General features: G+C 36.2%; 2 protein-coding genes across 4 annotated transcripts in view; both read right to left on the reverse strand.

Annotated features, from left to right (window-relative positions):
- osbpl5 (oxysterol binding protein-like 5) overlaps window positions 1-7,957 on the reverse strand; it is a 75,573-nt gene extending 67,616 nt beyond the window's left edge. For all 3 annotated transcript variants that reach the window (XM_067380339.1, XM_067380338.1, XM_067380337.1), the window contains exon 1: window positions 7,577-7,957. The gene's annotated coding sequence lies outside the window, so the exon portion shown is untranslated. The remainder of the gene's footprint in view (window positions 1-7,576) is intronic.
- A 3,740-nt stretch (window positions 7,958-11,697) lies between these two features.
- The window catches only part of ptprjb.2 (protein tyrosine phosphatase receptor type Jb, tandem duplicate 2), a 36,863-nt gene continuing 25,402 nt past the window's right edge, over window positions 11,698-23,158 (reverse strand). Inside the window, exons 13-22 of the mRNA XM_067380336.1 lie at window positions 21,528-21,636; window positions 21,390-21,434; window positions 21,103-21,190; window positions 20,807-20,897; window positions 19,857-19,930; window positions 18,406-18,540; window positions 18,182-18,298; window positions 17,904-18,064; window positions 12,305-12,440; window positions 11,698-11,942 (exon numbers count right to left, since the gene is read on the reverse strand). Of these exons, the coding sequence (XP_067236437.1) occupies window positions 11,811-11,942; window positions 12,305-12,440; window positions 17,904-18,064; window positions 18,182-18,298; window positions 18,406-18,540; window positions 19,857-19,930; window positions 20,807-20,897; window positions 21,103-21,190; window positions 21,390-21,434; window positions 21,528-21,636 (1,088 nt within the window). The 3' untranslated portion in view covers window positions 11,698-11,810. The remainder of the gene's footprint in view (window positions 11,943-12,304; window positions 12,441-17,903; window positions 18,065-18,181; window positions 18,299-18,405; window positions 18,541-19,856; window positions 19,931-20,806; window positions 20,898-21,102; window positions 21,191-21,389; window positions 21,435-21,527; window positions 21,637-23,158) is intronic.

Here is a 23,158-nt window from a genome sequence, read left to right on the forward strand (position 1 = left end):
GTGATCTTTGTGACTAGGTTGTTTGTACAGATAGAGTCTAAAATGGCTAGCTAGCATGAAGCGCTTGTGTTTACTTGTGTAAAATATACCTCATTAAGTGTTACCGTAATGGACTAGAGTTAATGCGCATGCTACAAAATGTTGAGCCATATTATTTATTGGGTCTAATTGAGCAATTTCACTTAAGTTAACTTCTAGTCTTAGTAATTTTTTGTTAATAGGTTGTACATGCAGAAGCTAAAACAGCTAGCTAGGATAAAACACTAGCATTGAAGCATTTGTTTACATACTGGTATAAATTATGTTGTGGACATTACTGTAATGGACTAGCAGGTAGCACACATACACAATGGGCGATATGAAATTAAATTTTCTTTTTATATATATTCTGTTTTCATTTTCAGTTCCACCTATCATTTCCTGTTCTCTTTCCACTATATCTAAAATGTCCTACATATTTTACCCATCTTTCTTTGCACTTTGCTGTGTCATTCTGTAACAAGCCCCCCGTGAGTGTGTGCAGAATAGCACACAGTCTTTTAACATAGTCACACTGCAGCCTTATAGGAGGGAAAGTAGGGCAGGATGTCTTCCACTGCTTCAAACACTGAACGTCAAGACTAGGAAAACTTGAACAGCAGCCTGCAGCATCTGATGCCATATAGACTTGATAAGGGAGAGAGGGATAATCTAGAAGCTTCCACTGTAAATTACAGACTGTGTCAATCATGGCTTTCTAAATCAGGTAAAATGGATATGAATACAGGCAAGAGAAAATAAACTCTCCAGCCTGACCATTGTTATTGGCAACATTGTGCTAGATGATTTAAGTGAATGCTGGATGGCTACAAATACAGACACAATGTGATACACAACATGTCGTGTATAAATAATATTTACTGTAATCATGCACCAAGAGGCCAATGTTTGGCTAGTTAGCATTAGCAGTTAGCACCTGCTGGTAAATGCCACAACCATACCATTCTAGGCCAAAAAAAGTATTTTTTTCTCCATTGACAAACATTTCCGTGATCCCATGAGCAAAGATGGCAGATTCAAATCTTGTACTTCTGGGGCTAAAAATACACTGTAAAAGTCATATCAAATCATGGTTCATAAAGGAAGGAAAAGAGGGAAGTTTGGTTCTGTGTACGCACATACACTTAGCTGTGCAAACATGCCATGAGCTACTTTACTCAATGGAAAACAAATACAGCATGACTGATATTAAACTCCTAAAGCCAGAGATTAGCACAGTATTAAAGTTCACAACATAGATCAGTTTATTACATTGTGGTTCTGTACAAACGCCTTTCTAAAAAGCATAATGCATTGCGAAAACCATCCTACTGCCACCGGACAGATGAAAACAGCTGCTTTACTTTCTTTTTTAATATATCATGCTGGTATTGAGGTAAATGTTTTCTAAAGGGATTGAGGAAAGCTGAAAAACGGCACCATATCTACGGATTTAGCAAGAGATGAATGAAGGATGACAGAGGCAGAAAACTATTATGTTTGGATTCTAAGGGTGGGAGAAAGTCGTGTTCACATCTGCCCACTTACAATACATAACTGAGTATGGTGTCCTATGGCTTCTTCAAAAACTTCCTCCTGAGTAGATGACTGTATAGCCTCAGTAATAGTATAGTGTACTTTCAATGGCCTGTATATATTGGATCACTGATTGGTATAAGGGACATATATACTTATAAACAAAAACATTCCTAATTCTCCAGTCCCAAGCAATACTCTTTGTATTTACAAAGCAAACATTGAGATCTTAACGTATTGGATTAGGTGTAAAGGTATTAAGCAGGATGCTTTTAATGAAATAAGGCCAGCGGTTCCACAACAAACATCTTTGCAGATCTTCAGACACCACTTAGATGCTGTCTAACACCGGAACAGAGAACTTAAGAACACTCTATTACGCTCCAATAACAAGACATTAGTCCAAACAAAGCTAAACCATGAGATTATCCTTTAGCATTAGCATTTTCCAAACGTTTAAAAGTGCCCTAGTACTTTTTTTAAAAAGATGTAATATAAGTCTAAGATGTCCCCTGAATGTGTCTGTGAAGTTTCAGCTCAAAATACCCCATAGATTTTTTTTTAATTCATTTTTTTAACAGCCTATTTTGGGGCATCATTATAAATGAGCCGATTCAGGGCTACCGGCCCTTTAAATTCTCGTGCTCCATGCCCACGGAGCTCGCGCTTGCCTTGAACAGTGCATAAACAAAGTTTACACAGCTAATACAACCCTCAAATGGATCTTTACAAAGTGTTCGTCATGTATGCGTCGGATTATGTGAGTATTGTATACTGTTATATTGTTTACATTGATTCTGAATGAGTTTGAGGCTGTGCTCTGTGGCTAATAGCTAATGCTACACTGTTGGAGAGATTTATAAAGAATGAAGTTGTTTATGCATTATACAGACTGCAAGTGTTTAATAATGAAAATAGTGACGGCTCTTGTCTCCGTGAATACAGTAAGAAACGATGGTAACTTTAACCACATTTAACAGTACACTAGCAACATGCTAACGAAACATTTAGAAAGACAGTTTACAAATATCACTTAAAATATCATGATATCATGGATCATGTCAGTTATTATCGCTCCATCTGCCATTTTTCGCTATTGTTCTTGCTTGCTTACCTAGTCTGTTGATTCACCTGTGCAGATCCAGACGTTAATACTGGCTGCCCTTGTCTAATGCCTTTCATAATGTTGGGAACATGGGCTGGCATATGCAAATATTGGGGCCGTACATATTAATGATCCCGACTGTTACGTAACAGTCGGTGTTATGTTGAGATTCGCCTGTTCTTCGGAGGTCTTTTAAACAAACGAGATTTATATAAGAAGGAGGAAACAATGGAGTTTGAGACTCACTGTATGTCATTTCCATGTACTGAATTCTTGTTATTTAACTATGCCAAGATAAATTAAATTTTTCATTCGAGGGCACCTTTAAAAACTTTGAAGTATAAGATGAAAAACATCAGAATCGGCCGATAGAGGTTTAAAATGTAATCATCAGCATCAGCCCGATATAAGATAACCAGGTGATGCGTCTACGTTAACTCACATGTGTTAGCCGTCCAATCAGAGTGGAGGAGGGGCGGGACAAATACAACACCGACCAGCTGTCACAACATTCTTGCTGTACAATGACATTAACCAGCAGAGAACGGGACAAAATCGATAAGAAATTAATATTGCTGGTCTCTGAACATACATAGCAAGTACTCTACGTTGTGTCGACATTTTTAGTCTGAAACAAATTATCTGTGAAATCAGTTATAAGTAACAGATATTCCATAAAAAAAAAAAAACGCTGCGATGCCGAAGCGCTCTCAAGTGCTCACAGATAGGTGTTTTTAGCATTACCAGCTGGCTAAAAACGCTTTGTTGGACGCACGGCCTTATTGTTTGAATTTCATAATAAAATTGACAGACAAGCTGTGGATTTTATTGCGATTACAGCCGCACTACAAATGTTTAGTTAAGTTTTGCGGTGCAAGGATGGGAAACCTGTCACTCACGTGAGATCAAAGCAATAGAAAATGACAACGATCCAATCAATTCCTGATGGGACAAAATCTTTGGGCTGCACAATTAATCAAAATGAAACCAAACGCAATTTGGCAAAGGTTGCGATTTTTTTATGCGCAGCTTCTCAGTGAAGCACAGCTCTGTGATCAGTAGTAAATGCTGCTCCATCTGAAAGCCAGAGGGCGCTCTCGCACAGAAACTCAAAATATGCCCCACAGAAGTAAGATAACGGTTCCAGGAAATCCCTATGGACATCATACTATCGCTGTAGCTTAATAAACAGAACATTAAACATGACAAATAAACACACAACTATGACAATATATGGTTTATCTAAGTTATTCAAGCCTTCTCGAGTATTTTCATGATAATAAAGTATATTTTTAATGCAATGCTAATCGACATAACCTTTACCACTGTATAGAATACTATGAAATAATATGTTGTGTGCCTCATTCTGTGTAAAAAGCCACATCATCTCACAGATTAATGTTTTCAAACACTCACTGATCTACTACTGATCAGAGAGCCGTGCTTTATGGACAAGCTGTGCATAAAATAAATGCAGCATTTGTGATTTAATAATCGCACTAAGCCAGATCGGGTTAATATTGATTAATCGTGCAGCCCTAACGACATTTTTTCTCATTCGAGAAGCTGTTACTGATATAGCTGAATATAAATAGCTGATATAAATCACAATAAGGAAGAAAATAAGATTGCATCATCCGCTTCATGCCGACTTTAAGGGTTTACATGCCAATTAATAAATGGACAACAAAAGTTTTCTTTGCGCTTGATATTAAAACATAATAACACACCTGTTGTAACCTGAGAAATGAACACCATACACAGCTTTACATAACCTCTGAATAATCAGAGTTAGGCTGAGCATGTTAATGCGCTCATTATTAGCAACTTTCTTTCAAATTTTGCCATTGGTCAATATTGGAAGATGAAAACACAAGGTCTAATATTTTCTAAAATAGTTTAGACTATTTTTCATCAGATTGCAAAAGATGTTTTTCATGTTGTACATTTTAGATTGTGTTTTATTATTGTGTTTTAGATTTAGGATAGATTATTGGCCATGAAAATGAAAATAAGAATCTAGTAATCATTATCGGCCAGAATTTCTATGCATCCCTAAGTGCGACAGCAACGGTTTATAAACAGTTAACAACATTTTTTAATGATGATTAAAAAAAATTCTAGCCCACTCGTATGTAAATGGACTTCTAGAAACAACTTGGCCATATTTCAAGCTTTTAAGCATGAGCCAAGCATGAGTAATCAGCAGTTCCTATTGGACCGCGGTACTTGTGGATGAGAGGCTAAATATGAAGAGTTTGGCACTACAGGAATGTAGCAGCTCCAAGCAAATTAACACAGAGCTCTGTTAAAAATTTTGCTGTGATGCTAAAACAAAAGTGGCAATCTTGCAACCTTGAAGTCAATCTGAAACAGCATTTCCAAACCTTTTTATCTTCACATCATGGCGTATTTCCAAGGGAAACAGGATATTCAACAAAGAAACCATGTCAGTTGGGACAACTTATTATTTAGATATTATATTGTACACCTTCCAACTCCCATTGGTCGAAAAAACAAACAGCCCCACCCCAAACGCTATTGGCCAAGCCAATGTTGCGCTCCAAAATGCAAAGAAATGTAATAGTACTACAAAACCACAGTGTTTACTCTTTTTTTAGGCCAATTGACTTCAAGTTTTAGTTTAGTTTTGTTTTTACTTTTTTTTTCCCCATTAAAATCCAACAGCTCCATAGAATTTGGTATCAGAAACTGTTGTAAAAAGCTCAGCTGTATATACAGAAAATGCAGGCTGACCAGTCAATGACCCCTTAAAAAAAGAATTCAGCTGTCTGGAGTTCTCACAAAGAGCGATCAGCGAGAGAATCGACACAGTTTGAACAGGAGGGTACGAATAAATTAAAGAACAAACACTGGGCTGTTAGGGCAGTTTGATTCTTGATTTGCTCTTCCCAACATGTCACTGGAGACTTCTGTTCAAGCAATCTGGTACTGAATGTGAACTAGCGGTCGACCGTTTTAAAGAGCAGGGTGCTGCAATGTGCTATATCCTATATCTAGATATATTTATCCTAATGAAAGAGAAACATCAGCAAACTCATATTAGGTCGCCACACTATTCACACCCTACTGATGGTGGGAATGGAACGATTTTGGCTGATGTCAGCAGGGTCATGGCAAAATTATGTATGTAAGAGTGATGATATTTGCCGCATTAAATACCGAAACAAAATTAATATAATACATTTAAAGGATTAGTCCACTTTTAAATAAAATGTTCCTGATAATTTACTCACCCCCATGTCATCCAAGATGTTCATGTCTTTCTTTCGTCAGTCGAAAAGAAATTAAGGTTTTTGATGAAAAGATTCCAGGATTATTCTCCTTATAGTGGACTTCAATGGCCTCCAAACGGTTGAAGGTCAAAATTACAGTTTCAGTGCAGCTTCAAAGAGCTTTAAACTATACCAGATTAGGAATAAGGGTCTTATCTAGCGAAACGATCAGTAATTTTCGGAAAAATACAATTGTAAATGCTTTATATACACAAAATATCACCTTGAACGTACTTCTGCTTTCTGCATTCTTCAAAACGCTTACGCTGTATGTCCCACGCCTTCCCTATTCTACTTACGGAACGAACGCGGCGGCAGTTTAGTTTTTTTACGATTTTGATATTTTGTGTTTATAAAGCATATATACTTGTATTTTTTAGAAAATGACCGATCATTTCTCTAGATAAGACCCTTATTCCCCGTCTGGTATCATTTAAAGCTCTCTTAAAGGCCTTCAACCGTCTGGAGACCATTGAAGTCCATTATAAGGAGAATAATCCTGGAATGTTTTTATCAGAAACTTTAATTTCTTTTCAACTGTCGAAAGAAAGACATGAACATCTTGAATGACATGGGGGAGTAAATTATCAGGAACATTTTATTTAAAGGGTGCAAATCCTTTAATATAACGTTAGGTTACACTTTAGTTTACAGTGCCGTAATTACATTGTAATTACTGAAATAAGTACTGAGTACTATTAATAAACTTCATACTTACTATAAAGCTACAGTTAGGTTTAGGGTTAGTAACTTGTAATTATGCATGATTTGCTGTTATTACTATAGTAAGTACATGTAATAATGTGTAACTACGGCACTGTAAAATAAAGTGTTACCTGATGTTAATATAATGTTAATAATAATAAGAATATATGCTATCAATATCAATATTTATATTTATTTATTTTATTTTTTCCCCCATTATTCTTTATTTATTATTAGGGTAAAGTATTCACCCTTCAGCAGACCCTTTATTGCATAATTATTTATATTTTATTTAGAAATCAGTTAAATATTGCTGTATTATATTATATAAAATTAGATTAAATATGTATAGGCCTATTGCCTACATATTAAATGTATTTATACTATATGAAATCTCCTCTAAAGCAACATGTATTCAAAAAGGCATTATATAAACAAGTTTTGATACTGTTATTTTGTTAAAATATAAAAAAGATTTCCTTAAAAACCATATTTTAATATCAATATTGTTTAACAATCTTTAAATTCATAATACAAATACAACAACGCATTATTTGGAACTTTGGATGTCTGACAGCTGTGGGGGTTTTTGCCAGTAGGACAATATTCAATAATGTCTAAATAAGGGAGGGGACGGATGGATAGTAGGCGACTTTAAAATGTCACCTCAACTGCAGAGAGAGAAAAATATGGAATATTGCAGCGCTGTAACGTTTAAAATGATTCGTGCTGGTTAGGGATTGATGGATGGATGCCGGAGAGGAAATTCAATAATCACATTCACATCTAAATGCAAATGATGATGCTCGTTGTGGTTATTTATGCTAAACAGCCCATGATTTCATCCTGATTCAAACCACAGCAGCTGTAATACAGTCATATTTGGCTGTCATATATTATGGCAGATTTGTCTTACCTCTGTTGCAGTCGCAACTTCAGCCCTCGAAGATAGAAACGTGGCAGGAGATCTAGACGTATCCGAACGACTTCATTTCGGATCAAAAACGGGTCGGTTTGGCTTTAATTGGGTTCCAATCACTTCAACGACCGTCAGTCATGAAGGCTGTTACGTGGAATGGAACTGCGAGACGCTCGTGTTTGTCCCGAAACAAAGTAACGCTCGCGAATTATGCCGTCTTAAAATGTGGACAGGCCGCTGTTTTCCAAACGCGATACAGTTGTAAGTTGAAAGTTAACCGCGTACACCTGCATCCTCAAGAGATGGAAGATGATGGAGAGATAAAATAGCGGTCCATAGCATGCCATAACCGCTGGCGTACAGCTGTGTATTCTGGGAGTGCGGACGGCAGGAAATGCCTTTGGAGGAAAGGAGGCGCTTAACCAGCCAGAGTGGAACAAACGCGGGCGCTGGATTTAACCCTCATACAGCCTGACGTCATTCTTGAACAGCAGAACTTTTTTTTACCTTCATGTTCTGTTTCAGCGAAGTGTTTAAGAGTGTTTAAGCATATTCAGATCTACAACTGTTCCACTGAGGTTCATACTGATTGCATTATTGCATGTATTTCCCTTTGACATGCAGCTGGCATTATCTCTGTCTCTTTTATCTATACACAATTGTGTTTAGTATTTACACAGAAATCTTTGCAATAGCTTCATGGCCAATATGTATCATGTGTATAACACAATACAATATTTGTGTTTCATTAACTGTATTTGGGTCATTGACGGATAAGTGTAAAAAAAACATAATGGAGATATAATTAATTTTGAAGTTTTGCTAAGTATTAACAATGAGATTATGTGGTTTATATAATGAATTAACAGTGTTTTTGTCATTTTTTTTACCACATGAACAAAATTTGTCTCTATAAAGAGTCATTTGGTTTAACCAAAATTTCGGTTTTACCGAATGACACTTTTGGTTATACCAAATGACGAAATTTTCAAACAATGCTAACAGGCTGATATCTAGCTAGCAAAATGACAATGAAATGTTTTATATTTATTACAAGTTTTTTAAATTTTACAACATTTTCCATGTTTTATAGCGATTGTACCGAATGACTTGATGTTTCGGGACATCCGTATAAGCAAGTGAAATCATGAATTTTTTAAATAGTTAAAAGAGAGTTCGTTACTTTGCTTCATGATCATGTGGTCCTGTGCAGGTGTCTGAATGATGTCACATCCTGTCACATGATATTGACCGCATGACTTGATCCAAAATGATCCCTTTATATTGGTTACTCCAAATGACATCAATGAAGTTCAATTTTTTCAGACATTCTTTCTCATAACAAAGCAACGACTTCTACACATAATTTTAATATCATTTTACACTATGTTGATATATGATGTTATAAAATCATGCCTGCATAAAAAATATATACATTTATTACATTATGAGATATTTTAATCACAAATGAAATGGCTGTATTGGCCTTTGTATGATTAAACCAAATTACCTTTTGATAATTCAAAATCTTTAAAATACTTTTATATGTAGCAAAATATAATTGAACCCTTTTGGATTCAATAAAAGAAATCTAGTTGTACTACCTTACATACTTTGGATGTCATATCTTTGTTTTTTATTAATATTCACTCTAGCTACTCAATAAAATTGTGGCAACAGATTACAACCAATGTGATTAATTAAATTCAACATATAAGAATTGAGTTAGAATTAATCAAATTAATTCTTTAAAAGTCAACCATTTAAAATGTGTAAAATTAGCGAACACTATTATAAAAAACAAAAACTGACATAAAAGTCAAACTGCCCAACCAGATGTAACACTGATCACCATAATGGTGATTAAACGTTTTAAATAAAATCAACATCAACATCTAAAATTCTGTTAATTCTCGTGTTTCTCTTTCCTTCAGTGAAATAGAGAAAAAAATAGAGTTCTTAATTCACCTTTGACTTCTGTCTGTTCAGAAATTCAGAAATTTTGTTTAAATTTTACTTAAAGGTGCTCTAAGCGATGTCATGCGTTTTTAGGCCAAAACATTTTTTTTCACATACAGCAAACATGTCCTCACTATTCGCTAGCTGCCTGTCCCCTGAACACACTGTAAAAAAAAAAAAAAAAAAAAAACGCAGTCTCTGTAGTCGCCACAACATCCGAAAATGGCAATAAAAACAAACTGGTGCACCCTGGACCACTAAACATAATAAACATGCTCCAGCCAATAACCGACAAGAATGATTTTAAATGCGCGTTCATGACTGTTTCAGGAAGCACGGAGGGGAGGGGAAGGAGGAGGGAGGGTCTAGCTAGCCTCTGTTTTGTTTGACAACACTTCGAACGTCAAAAGGAAGTTACTCCACCCAGGATCACTTAGAGCACCTTTAAATTTTACTTGTTTTAAATGGTTGACATTTAAGGAATTAATTTGATTCATTCTAACTCAGTTCTATTTGTTGAATTTAATTAATAATATTGCTTGTAATCTGTTGCCAAAACTTTGCATAGTAGATATAGTATATTACATTTTACAGTCTATAAAACCCAAGTGTGAAATGTGCCTGTTTGACATTTCTCATTACCTTAGACAGGAAAAGTGCTTGGCTGCCCTCTAGTGAAACAAGAAGATACAAATGTTTCAATCAGTGTTCAAGAAAAATGCACAGAGCACTTTGTAAATGGACCAGTTGAACCAAATATGTGGCCATTTTAGTCAGAAAATGACTTGTGTATTTGTGCTGTAGTTTTGTCATTGTTCTTACCCTTTGTCTTGTTACTCTCTGTTTTTAAGCACTTGTGTTTTCATTCTGGTGTGTTCATGAGATTCTTGTACCTTTGTGATTAGTACTACTTTATTAAAAATTCAGCACTTGGCTCCCATTCTTACTTTCTGAGGCTCCATTACATAAATTACAAACCTCATATCTATCACAGAAGGATAAGCTTTTAAAATAATCATACAATTTGTATTTAACCTAAAAGCAATAAGCATTTTACAAATCACATTTTACAAGACCCCTATCAGCATATACAATCATGTCATTAGTGAAGTTAACATACCATTTCAGATTATACAAATATAATATTTGGAAAAGTAAAAATTAAAATAATAATAATAATAAAAATATTAAAATGTAAATATTACTCAAATGTTTTGAATATTGTGCAAGAAATAAATTACATCCAACTACCATTCAAAAGTTTGGAAACATTACTATTTTTAATGTTTTCGAACTAAGTCTCTTATGCTCATTAAAGCTGCATTTATTTAATAATAAATACAGAAAAAACAATAATATTGTGAAATTATTACAATTTAAAATTATGGTTTTCTATTTTAATATACTTTAAAATATAATTTATTTCTGTGATGCAAAGCTGAATTTTCAGCATCATTACTCCAGTCTTCAGTGTCACATGATCCTTCAGAAATCATTCTAATATGCTGATTTGATACTCTATTATCAACGCTGAAAACAGTTGTGTTGCTTAATATTTTTTTGGAACCTGTGATACTTTTTTTCAGGATTCATTGATGAATAAAAGGTTAAAAAGAACAGAATTTATTCAATATAAATCTTTTCTAACAAAATAAATCTTTGCTATCACTTTTTATCAATTCAACACATCCGTGCTGAATAAAAGTATTTGTTTATTTAAAAAAAATAAATAAATAAAAAATTACTGACCCCAAATTTTTGAATGGTAGTGTAATTTGTTCTTCTTTTATTGTTTTATTTATTTCTATTTTAAATAAATGCTGATAATATGTTTTTACTTTTTATTCATCAAAGAATAAAAATTATTCAAAAAAGTATCACAGGTTATAAAATAATAGCAAGCAGCACAGCTGTTTTCCAACATTGATAATAAATCAGCATATTAGAAAGATTTCTGAAGGATCATGTGACACTGAAGACTGGAGTAAACTCAGCTTTGTTCACAGGAATAAATTATATTTTAAAGTGTATAAAAATAGAAAACCACAATATTTTAGTTTTTTCTGTATTTATTATGAAATAAATGCAGCCTTAATGAGCATAAGAGACTTATTTCAAAAACATTAAAAATAGTAATGTTTCCATACTTTTGACTGGTAGTGTATGTGTAAAGAGTGTATTTCATTATTTTAAAATCCAGTTTAAAATGCACTTTATATAAACTTTAATTTCTTTGATAGTTTGATGAGGGTCATTTTGAGACCATCTGCATTCACTGTTTAAGATTATTTGCATTCTCATAGATCGGGGGCGCTGCTGTGTTCTGGTATATTAAGTCCTCTTTGGTTCCAGTTCTTGATCGAATGATGTCATACGCACACTGGTGGAGGTAAACATACTGCTCCTGTTGTAGAAATCAGAAAGAAAAAAGAAAACATAAAATTGTGTAAATATATGCTTCTTTACCATAATTTACCATAACAAATGTCAGCACCAGTTTGTATGCTAATGTCATCTTCTGGGTTCAGTAAAAGTTCAGTTCAATCAACAGCATTGTGACATAATGTTATAAAAAAAAAAAAAAAAAAAAAAAAAAAGATTTTCACTTGACCCCCTTTTCATTAAAAAAGCAACAAGAAAAGCAAAATGCATGTTAACATGATGTAAGTTTAAAAATAAATGATTATTTAAACTGCTTTACAGCTCAAAGAATACTAACCCTTGTAACTTGTACTGAACCCAGAATATTCCTCTTTAGTGTCTTACCTCAGTCTGAACCATGAGAGGCCTGTGCATGTGCATGTCAGTAACGATTCCATAGACGTCAACCATACTGTCTCTTTCAATCTGGATGATCAGGTGGTCAATAGCAATGAAAGCCCCTGTTCTTCCCACACCAGAACTGAAAAAAAAAACAAAAAAAAAAAACAAATACAAATTTGATGCATGCATTTTTGCAATGTACTTTTCACATGGAATCTGTTATTTAATTTCAAAGGACTTTTATTTTGAAGTAACCCCAGACCATTTTCATTTCATGTGTCAAGTTGAGTTTTTATTTCATGTGCTAATTTCTGTCAATCAATCATTCCTTACCTGTTGTGAACCATCAGTTCATTTAGGCAAGGCAAGGCAAGGCAATTTTATTTGTATAGCACATTTCATACACAATGGTAATTCAAAGTGCTTTACATAAAGACGAAGAATAAAAATAGAACATAAGGAATAGAAATAACAGTAAAAACAGATAGTTTTGCTATTTGGATTTAAAATGCATTAAAAGTCAGAATCATGATGATACATAAAAGATATAAAAATACATTAAAAATTAAATAAAAACAGGAAAAGAATTTAAAGAATAAAAAGATAATACGTATAAAATAAAGTGCAAACAGTTCAGACATAGCACAGTGCTCAATCAGCAAATGCATAGATAAAAAGATGTGTTTTGAGTCTGGATTTGAATGTGGCTACTGTTGGAGCACACCTGATCTCTTCTGGAAGCTGGTTCCAGCTGCGGCTGGCGTAACAGCTAAAAGCAGACTCTCCCTGCTTTGAGTGAGCCCTTGGTATTTTTAAGTGAATTGATCCTGATGATCTGAGTGATCTGTTAGGTTTATATTCTATGAGCATATCTGCAATGTATTGAGGTCCTAGGCCATTGAGTGATTTATAAACAAGCAACAGTACTTTAAAATCAATTCTAAATGCAACTGGAAGCCAGTGCAAGGACCTGAGGACTGGTGTGATGTGTTCATGTTTTCGGGTTCTGCTCAGAATCCTGGCAGCAGCGTTCTGTACGAGCTGCAGCTGTCTTGTGGTCTTTTTGGGAAGACCAGTAAGGAGCCCATTACAATAATCCACCCTGCTGGTGATGAAAGCATGAACAAGTTTCTCTAAGTCTTGACTGGAGACAAAGCATCTAATTCTTGCAATATTTTTGAGATGATAATATGCTGATTTAGTTATTGTCTTTACATGGCTACTGAAACTCAGGTCTGACTCCAAAATCACACCAAGATTCCTGACTTGCTTTTTAGTTGTTTGACCCCTAGAGTGAAGGTACATGTTCACTTTGAGAACTTCATCTTTGTTTCCAAACACAATGACTTCAGTTTTGTCTTTGTTTAACTGAAGGAAGTTTAGGCACATCCAATTTTTAATTTTATCAATGCATTGACATAGGGAGTCAATGGGGCTGTAGTCGTTGGGTGATAGGGCTAGGTAAATCTGGGTGTCATCTGCATAGCTGTGATATGCAATTTGGTTCTTTCTCATTATTTGGCTCAGTGGCAGCATATATAGGTTGAACAGGAGGGGTGCAAGTATTGAACCTTGAGGGACTCCGCATGTCATGGATGTCCACTCAGACTTATGGTCACTGATACTCACATAATAACCTCTCCTTTCTAAGTATGACCTGAACCATTCAAGGACCATCCCAGAAAGCCCAACCCAGTTTTCGAGCCTGTCAAGAAGAATGTTGTGATCGACAGTGTCAAACGCAGCACTGAGGTCAAGTAGACACTGTATTTTCTGGTTAACTCTCTCTGCGTGTCAGATCTTGTTTCAGCGTAGTCTGTGTTTACCACCAGCCTGTTAAATCTTCTTATGTTGTTCTACTTCACTCCTGTGTTATCTCCTCGTCTTACTATAATAGAGCTGCTAACTTTATCTTAGCTGTTGAAGCTGCTAAGATCTATTGTACACGCAGGTTGCACATGCACATTTAAATATTTTTTTATTTTTTTGCAGTAATTAGTTTATCCTCAAGGTGGCAACCGTGCCCTGGAGGTGTCGAATCACAAGGTAGTTGAAGAAAACTTGCATAAACAGAACAGACTGGAACGCATACATGCTACAGCAAAAATGGAGGCCTATATAGACAGATTGTGCAATGAGGTTAGAAAGTACCCTCATTTGTACAACTCTACCATGAAAGAATACAAATATATTTACATTGGTTGTAACTCATGGTGAGAGATTACTCAAAACTGAGCATGTGTTGAACACCAGTACATGCACACAAGTCAAGTGAAGTATAATTTGAAGTATACTTTTCTAGTATATTATATACTGGTGTACGTGTAAAAAAATAAATAAAAACAGTATACTAGGGATGGGAATTGATAAGAATTTAACGATTCCGATTCCATTATCGATGTTGCTTATCGATCCGATTCCTTAACGATTCTCTTATCGATTCTCATTGGGTGAGGTAATAAGTACACATTTGTTTGTTTGTATAGACCCTTTTACTGTTTGTACACAATGATGACGTAGCAACGTATGTGCGCGCATTTTGGCAACGGAAGTGGTGTTGTTCCCCATAGGTTCTAACATGTTAGCAACTCCGAAAGTGATAAATATATCTACAGCTTCGCGAGCGGATTAAGCAACACAGACAGATAAAGTTATTTTAAAAAGTTGACTTTATCAAATAGTATCCGGCTATCAGATCCGTGTAGTCGAGTGGATAGAAGACGTTAGCAGATGGCCAAATACAGTGGCCAGATATATATACATAAACCAGGGCTCTCAAGTTTTAAAGACAGGCAAGAATAACAAATATCCAACAACATGACATGATTTGACCAATAACATCGACGATGTAATACACAATAATTTATTTAGTGCTAATAAAATTATTAAGCCTATTTGGAGAGAGAGAGAGCTGTTTAATGTGACAAAATGTCAGTCATCGTGTGATAACGAAAATATAACTAGGTCTAGACTACTGAGCAGGAGTTTTCAGTGAACAGGTTGTAAAACTGTTGACTAAGTTCAGACACTCATGAAAAACTGATGCTGATTATCTGGGAAACATTCTCTAACAGCAGTCAAGTTGTCATTGTTTGTGTCAAACAAGCTGTGAATTTGTTGTAACATTAAAATAGGAGATCATGACTTACTCTGTGCTCAAATTGATGCTCAGAGCTCCAGTGTTTTCCTCTGTGGGTGAACGAGGATGATGGTGAACAATTCCAGGATATGCTTTTTTTTTTTTCCATTGGTTGTTGCGTTAAATCTTACCCAGATACAATAGTGCTATTTTCTGATTGGCTACTGTGTAGCCTCTTTCTTTTTTTGATTGGCTGATAAGTGGCAGGCTACTCCAGAGGAGACGAGCTTGATTCCTGCCCGGCGTAGCGGCATATTAAATTATAAAAAATAGTTTTTCTGCGTGAGAAATACAATGTGTGGCGGGAGTGCGTGACAAAAGACAGAAATGAGTGACTGTCACGCTCAGTGCGTTACACTTGAGAGCCCTGAAAAACTTTCAGAGTTGCTAACACGTTAAAACCAATAGGCAACAACACCACTTCCGTTGCCAAAATGCGCGCGCAACTATTTGATCACGTGGGCTGTAAAAGGGTCTATTAACTCGCTTTAATATCTGATCAGAAGACACAGAACAGAGTATACGCACATTATGTGTAGCAACCTCAGAACAAACCTAAAATTAGGTGAGCTACTTCTTCAAGTAAATTCCAGGGACATATATCCTTGTTTCTCAACCAGTATTCACATTCACAGTATATCACATTCATTGGTCCAGACAAAAATAAATAAATAAATAAAACTGCCATTTATGTGCCATAAAAACTAAAACACAGACTGAAAACAGTCAAAGAAGAGCTTGTGCCTTTTGGAATATTAACAGTGCTCATTTGGATTCAACCTGAAACAAAATTCAACTGACACAAAAATGTAATTTAATAAATTTAATAATGACAATGGAGATTATCCGTATAGTAAAAGTTTACACAATGAAATAGCGCTCACATTAACATTAACACATTACCTTCGGCATTAATAACAGATGGCGTCCTGTTAGCTCCGCTGGTGCTTAACTCGCTGGTGGTGTTGTTGTGTAGTAGTGTATCAAACACGCGACAGTCCTGCAAATGAATTGCATGCTGTGTGGCCAAATGTTTCTGCATATTGGAGGTAGTTCCCCCCTTTGACGAAATGGAACTTTTACAAGTGTTGCAAGTGACTGTATTGTCGTCTTTTCGCGTAAAATGTAACCAAACTTTAGATCGCTTCAGCCTCGATGCCATGTTTGCTGCATTCTAAACCAAAACAACGCAGCGTGTGTGTGACGTCATGACACGTTAGCAACGAGAAGAACCAATAAGCGGAATTGTTAAGCCGGCATGCTAACGGTTCAAAGGAATCGATTCACTTGGCACCGGTTCTTAAGAAGAACCGGTTCTTAAGAAGAACCGGTTCTCGATTCCCATCCCTACAGTATACCCAGGGCTTTTGGCATCCCTGCCCTCGAACCTCCAGAGTTTGCTCCAGTCCTCCTGGAACCTATTCCAAGTTTTTTTGGACCTTGCTCCAGAACCCGCTCCAGGCTCAGAGCCTACGCCAGGGACCGCTGCAGTTCTCCTGCAGTGTTGCTCCAGTTTCCCAGAGCCCACTCCAGAATCTGTTCCAGTTTCCCTTGAACCCCCTACAGAGTCCACTTTAGTTTCCTGGAGCCGACTCCGCTTAAGGCAGGAACACACCAATGCCGACGAACTAGTGGCGACAAAAGCAGACTGTGGGGTTGGCTCCTGTCAGTAGAGTCTGTGTCCAAAGTTGCCATGACACACCAAACCAATGCTCGACCGCCAACAGCCAAGAAGCATGTCCGTTCTGTGCCTGAACAAGATGAAATGCCTTTCCATACCAGCAGGTGGCAGTAGCTGAACAGCCAATCAGAATGATCTGATGGCCCGACTGACCGACGAGCTCCAACGCTGAATTAAGATGTCAAATCGGCCGAGGAAAACCCAACGAGGACCAACTTCAGCCGACGGTGCGGAACAACCTGAGAAAACTTAGTCAGCCGACGAACAAAAACTGCCTAGCGGCCGACCGTCGGCTTGGTGTGTTCCTTCCTTTAGGGTCTCTGATCCTCATGCTTGACCTAAGCCTCCATCCCCCTGGACTTTGTCCTCTGTTCCACCGGCTCCACTTGGTCCTTCATCCCACTGGTTCGACCTTGATCCTCCGGGCTCCGCTTTGGTCCTCCGACCTTCGGCACAATTTCCAGTTCCTCCGATTCCCCCTTTTTTCTTGACTGCCCTGAAGAAAGAATTTGTTTTCTACCCATGGATCTGGCCCTCCCTCCTTTCTTGTCAATACTGCCCTCTACATGCAATACTTACCTGAAGTTTTGCTTTCCTCTGACACAATTTAGGCATTTGCCTTAGATTATTTCCTTGTTCTTCTTCTTGATCCCTGTGTTATCTACTCTTTTCCTAAAAAAGCTGAACTTAGATCCTAACCACGTCTCCTACTCCTGCAACCATGACAGTAATATAAATTCTTAAACGCTATTTTATAACAAACTCATATCTAGTTAGTTTACCTGCAATGCACCACAGTTGGAGAGTGACGTGAGTACTGGTCCATGTGTTTTCTCACCAGCTGCCTGAAATCAATGAGGACTTCAGTAGTCTGTGGAACTCCATTATCCGGCCACGCTGTGAAGTGGAACTGGCGTACATTACGAGTTTCTTCTGTCTTCTCCTACAATATTGCCAATCATATGATTGTATTACTGATTTTAAAACAACAACAACAGCAAAATACTCCACTCCTTTATGCTACTATATGAGATATTGGGTGCAGGAAGTATAGCTTCACATTTTTGATTCCGAAGTCTCTTATGGTCCAGCTCTCCAGTGCTGTCTCTGAGGTGGTCGTCACTGAGATGTTATGATAATGATTAGTCCCAGATGGCCAGTACTTCTCACATTTAACCTGTAGAAAACAGTACTACCTGTTAGCTTTACTTTGCATTTACATTTTCACATTTCACCACTTTTCAATGTGACTAATAATATTTCAGCAATAAATTATGAACTCACTTCTCCCTGCTCTTTGCATTTGGTCAGCATCACTATGGTGTAGACATTCTTCTCCCAGATCATTCTCCAGAATTCATTTACTGTGATGGACAGTGGACCCTGAGCAGCTATAAACTCTTCTCTTGACTTGTAGCCCTGATCACAAAAGGTTTTAAAGGGTTAATTCACCCGAAAATTCTGTCATTAATTACTCACCCTCATTACGTTCCAAACCCATAAGACTTTTGTTCATCTTCGGAACACAAATGAAGATCTTTTTAATGAAATCTGAGAGCTTTCTGTGCAAACAAAGCACTTGTGTCGCTTCATAAAACTGAGGTTAAACCACTGGAGTCACATGGATTAATTTAACCCTTAAATGCATGACTGTTTCGCCAATCATTCTTACATATTCGGGTCTTTATCGACCCGGATCTATATCTAACAAGGAAGGATCTCTACCTGTCGCGATAATATAAAACTCCTCTGATATCAGAGTAACAGTTACAGAAGAATAAAATAAAGCATATTTTGTTACCTTTTGGAGCTTGAAAGGGCTCTGTTTGAGCAGATGTTTTATGCCACTTATTATCACTGTCCTCGTCAGAGCTCATTTCCCAGTAAATTCATCAAATAAAAGGCTAGTTTTATGTTTGAGGTCACAAATATGAGCCCATTCGCGATCTCAAACGTAATCTCAAAACTATACAATTTTCAACATCTTCAAAATCAATATTTAGGTCGCTAACGCTTCACCAGATGACAGATAGTCATATTAGATTGCGTTCACTACTTGCTCTGCAGTAAATCGCTGAGCCATTTCATGTTTTTCTTATTATTTTGTTTTCTGTCTAAGTGAGTCGTCTCTTCAGCATTGTGTATCAGACATTGCCACCTTGTGGAATAAAGGTGAAGTGCACTTATTCCATCATCTAAGATTAAATTATTGTTGTGCAGAAAAAATGTAAGTACACTCATACACACATCGGGTCGTTAGCGACCCTATACAATTTTTACAAAAAATGAATACAAAAATAGGCATTCTTTTATAATCTTATGATTTTTTTCTTGTTATATTCTTTATAATGAATTGATTGAGGAATACCAAGAAGGTTGATGTCTAACTTTAAAAAATGAACGAGGAGGAGGGTAGTGAATGACGTCCTGGGTCACTAAAGACCCGAGGTATGCATTTAAGGGTTAAGGAGGTCTTTACTACCTGTCTGGGGTTTGGAAGTGGTAGTTGCACATACTGTCAATGGTGGGACAGAAAGCTCTCAGATTTGATTAAAAAAAGATTTTCATTTGCGTTCCGAAGATGAACAAAAGTCTTATAGGTTTGGAACAACATGAGTAATTAATGACAGAATTTTCACTTTTTGTGAACTAACTCTTTAAGTGAAAAACATGCATAGATGCAAAATACAGAAGTCTTGTCGAGACATGCTGGAATTTCCCTTCTGTATACTCACTGGGATATAGCTGGCATTGATGTAGTCATCGAAGGGGTTGCCACACATTGATAATTTCACTCTTGAAGCATCGTCTCATAAAGGCAAACATGATGCAATTAGTATCAGAAAGTGCTTATTCAGTAAAAAATTTAAAAGTATAGGCCTACGTCTGATTTGGTATAAAGGCACATTGTAGCTTATTCTGGGCAATAATACTGTCTTCCCAATTCTCAATAATACTTATTCTTCCCAATTATACTGTCTAAGCAACAACTGTTCACTTCAAGACTTTCATGTCTGGGAAAATTCTAGAGTCTAAATTCACACTGGAGTTGAATATGGCCATAATCTGATTGTTTTCTTACACATGTGCCAAAAAGCTTTTTTGGGTGAATGTGAAGCAGTAAAATTCACACTGAATTTTCAATTTCCAATTCCAATCTGAACCATGTTCATATGTGGAAATGAACTGAAAATGTATCTGATTTTTTTTGTGTGAGTAGTCTTGGTACAATTCATGTAGTTTCATATTCATGTCATTTTAATGTAAACCCAAATTTCCTTATAATTCTGCAGATTTGATTTAAATCATAAATTAATGTGCAATTTCATGCCAGCCTCCCCAGCACTTTTATAACAATGTTTTTTGTTTGTTTGTTTTTTTTTTTGTGTGTGTGTGTGTGTGTGTGTGTGTGTGTGTGTGTGTGTGTGTGTGTGTGTGTGTGTGTGTGTGTGTGTGTGTGTGTGTGTGTGTGTGTGTGAATTTTGTGACTTTTCACTTTTGTTTACTTTTGCTGGTACAAAATTATCTGGGCAAGTTTCTGATCGTATTTTCATTGCATTGGTCAGAAAGTCATCATTTTCTAGCTGGAAACTGCATAACAACCAGCTAATCAGATTGGAGCTTGCCATTTTTTCAAAGGTTCTTGCCACATTTTTGTACAATATGCAATAGTTGGTCTGCTTACATGGTAACACATTAGTGTAACGGTTCTTCATCTTGTTTTCAAAAGCCAGGGCATCTTTCTTTGACTGTGCCGTTCCAACAGATTTCAATTCCTGCAACAACACATCACTTATTTATAATTACATTAATAACACTATGATGTAAATCTGCACAGCTGTTTAAAAATATTATCATATTATAATATATATATATATATATATATATATATATATATATATATATATATATATATATATATATATATATATATATATTTGTTTTTTGTTTTTTTTTTAAATATTTGTTTCCCATCTGTACCTCATACTCTTTAGCAAAACCACAGTTGGAATCTGCATGATTCCTAATAAAGTAATCTTCATAATCTTCTATTCCTGAAGCAATCTTACTGTGTGCCATGAAAATAAAAGAATCCATTGTGTAACACGTAACAAAAATAGAAAAAAAAGAATAATGTTATATTACATATGATGAAACATGTGAATTAATAATAAATAAATAATTGTATTATTATTTATCTCTGGAAACAGAAAAAAATTAATTAATTACCAAGTAAATATTTAACTATGAACATCATACAAATTTACCTAATAATGTGTAAAGGGAAGTCGGGGCATTGTTTCTTTTTTTGACTGGAACAGAGAGTAATGGAGAAATGTTAATAAAATAAAATTGGGTAACTTTTGAATGTAGAGCTCTAGCTAATATTCATATTGGCAACTCACCTTCTTGAATAGATTAAAATAAGAGAGATGATGAAGAGAAAACAGATCACTGCCACAACTATGCCAACAACCAGCCAAATATTAGGCCCAGTGTTTTTCCCAGAGAAATCTACATGAGAATATGGTAAATTATTAAATGTTCCCAATACAGAAACAGTTGTTATGATTGAAATAAATGTTAGGAAAATTTTAGGAACTTTTAAGCAGTGAGCTTGTGAAAATATATCTATACAGTTTTCTGCTAAAAGCAAGCAAAAGGCTGAATTTTCAGAAGATTGTTCATCCTTGTTCAAATTATTCATCTAAGCAAAGGTCTTATTGGTGTACAGTGAAATCTGATTCGATCTCCCCTCGGTCACATTATCAGCTGAAATTGCAAACACTTTGTATTTGATCTCCAGAAATGAGATCATTTATTTTGATAGAAGCATTCCCAGTAGTCACATTCTTGTCTTCATATTCCACACGGCAACGGAAGCTTTGACCATTTGGTTTGAATTTAATTGAATTGAGTTTAGTCCAGTTTAGTAAAACAAAGGATGTTGTAATTTCATCAGCTGTGATGTTCATTATGATGCCTGGCTCTGTGAGTAAAATCAATTAGGCATATTTTCATCACATTAAAATACATAATCGTTTCTTGGTGTGTAATTGTCATGAACATCATTTTGCAATGGAAAAAGTCTTATGGTCATAAACAGTTTTAGACAGATGAAGAGAATGAAATTGATGATGAAGAGAAAACAGATCACTGCCAGAACAATGTTAAAAATCAGCCCAATATTTGGCCCAGTGTTGTTGTCACCATTATGTTCAGTTAAATTTTTTTTCATGGACTTTCAGTTTATATATCCTTAGTTCCTGTGTTCCTTTGATTGATTTCCCCACCACTCATCTGTTACCATGGAGACTATCATTAATAACTATCATTGCAGCTGTTCATCATTTAATTCAGTCTCACTGTGTATTTAAGTTCCTTCTGTTCATTTAGTGTTTGTCTGGTCATGTTTATGCTGTCACCAGATCCCTCGACGATGATACCCTGAAGACCTTTTTCCGAATCGGGGCTACCTTCAACCACCCCATCGACTTCCCAGATACCACAAGACTGGACTGGAGGGAAACTGTCATTAGGTGTCTGGAGAGTGTTGGGTCCCAATCCAGAGCACAACCTAGAACCCTTTTCATCCCATATGACCATGGAGGAATCGAGTGTGCCCCCTGCAGATGTTGAGGGTCAACACACTGCAGTGAGTGAGCCAGAGCATTGAGCTGGCCGTCCGGCCAAACTGAGCTATCAGGGGAGAAGAGCCTTGGTGAGAGAGGTAAAGAAGAACCCAAAGATCACTGTGGCTGAGCTCCAGAGATGCAGTCGGGAGATTGGAGAAAGTTGTAGAAAGTCAACCATCACTGCAGCCCTCCACCAGTTGGGGCTTTATGGCAGAGTGGCCCGACGGAAGCCTCTCCTCAGTGCAAGACACATGAAAGCCTGCATGGAGTTTGCCAAGATGTTGAAATAGGATTCTCTGGTCTGATGAGACCAAGATAGAACTTTTTGGCCTTAATTCTAAGAGGTATGTGTGGAGAAAACCAGGAACTGCTCACCACCTGTCCAATACAGTCCCAACAGT

This window comes from Chanodichthys erythropterus, chromosome 24 (genome assembly GCF_024489055.1).
Source record: "Chanodichthys erythropterus isolate Z2021 chromosome 24, ASM2448905v1, whole genome shotgun sequence".
NCBI classification, from domain to species: Eukaryota; Metazoa; Chordata; class Actinopteri; order Cypriniformes; family Xenocyprididae; genus Chanodichthys; species Chanodichthys erythropterus.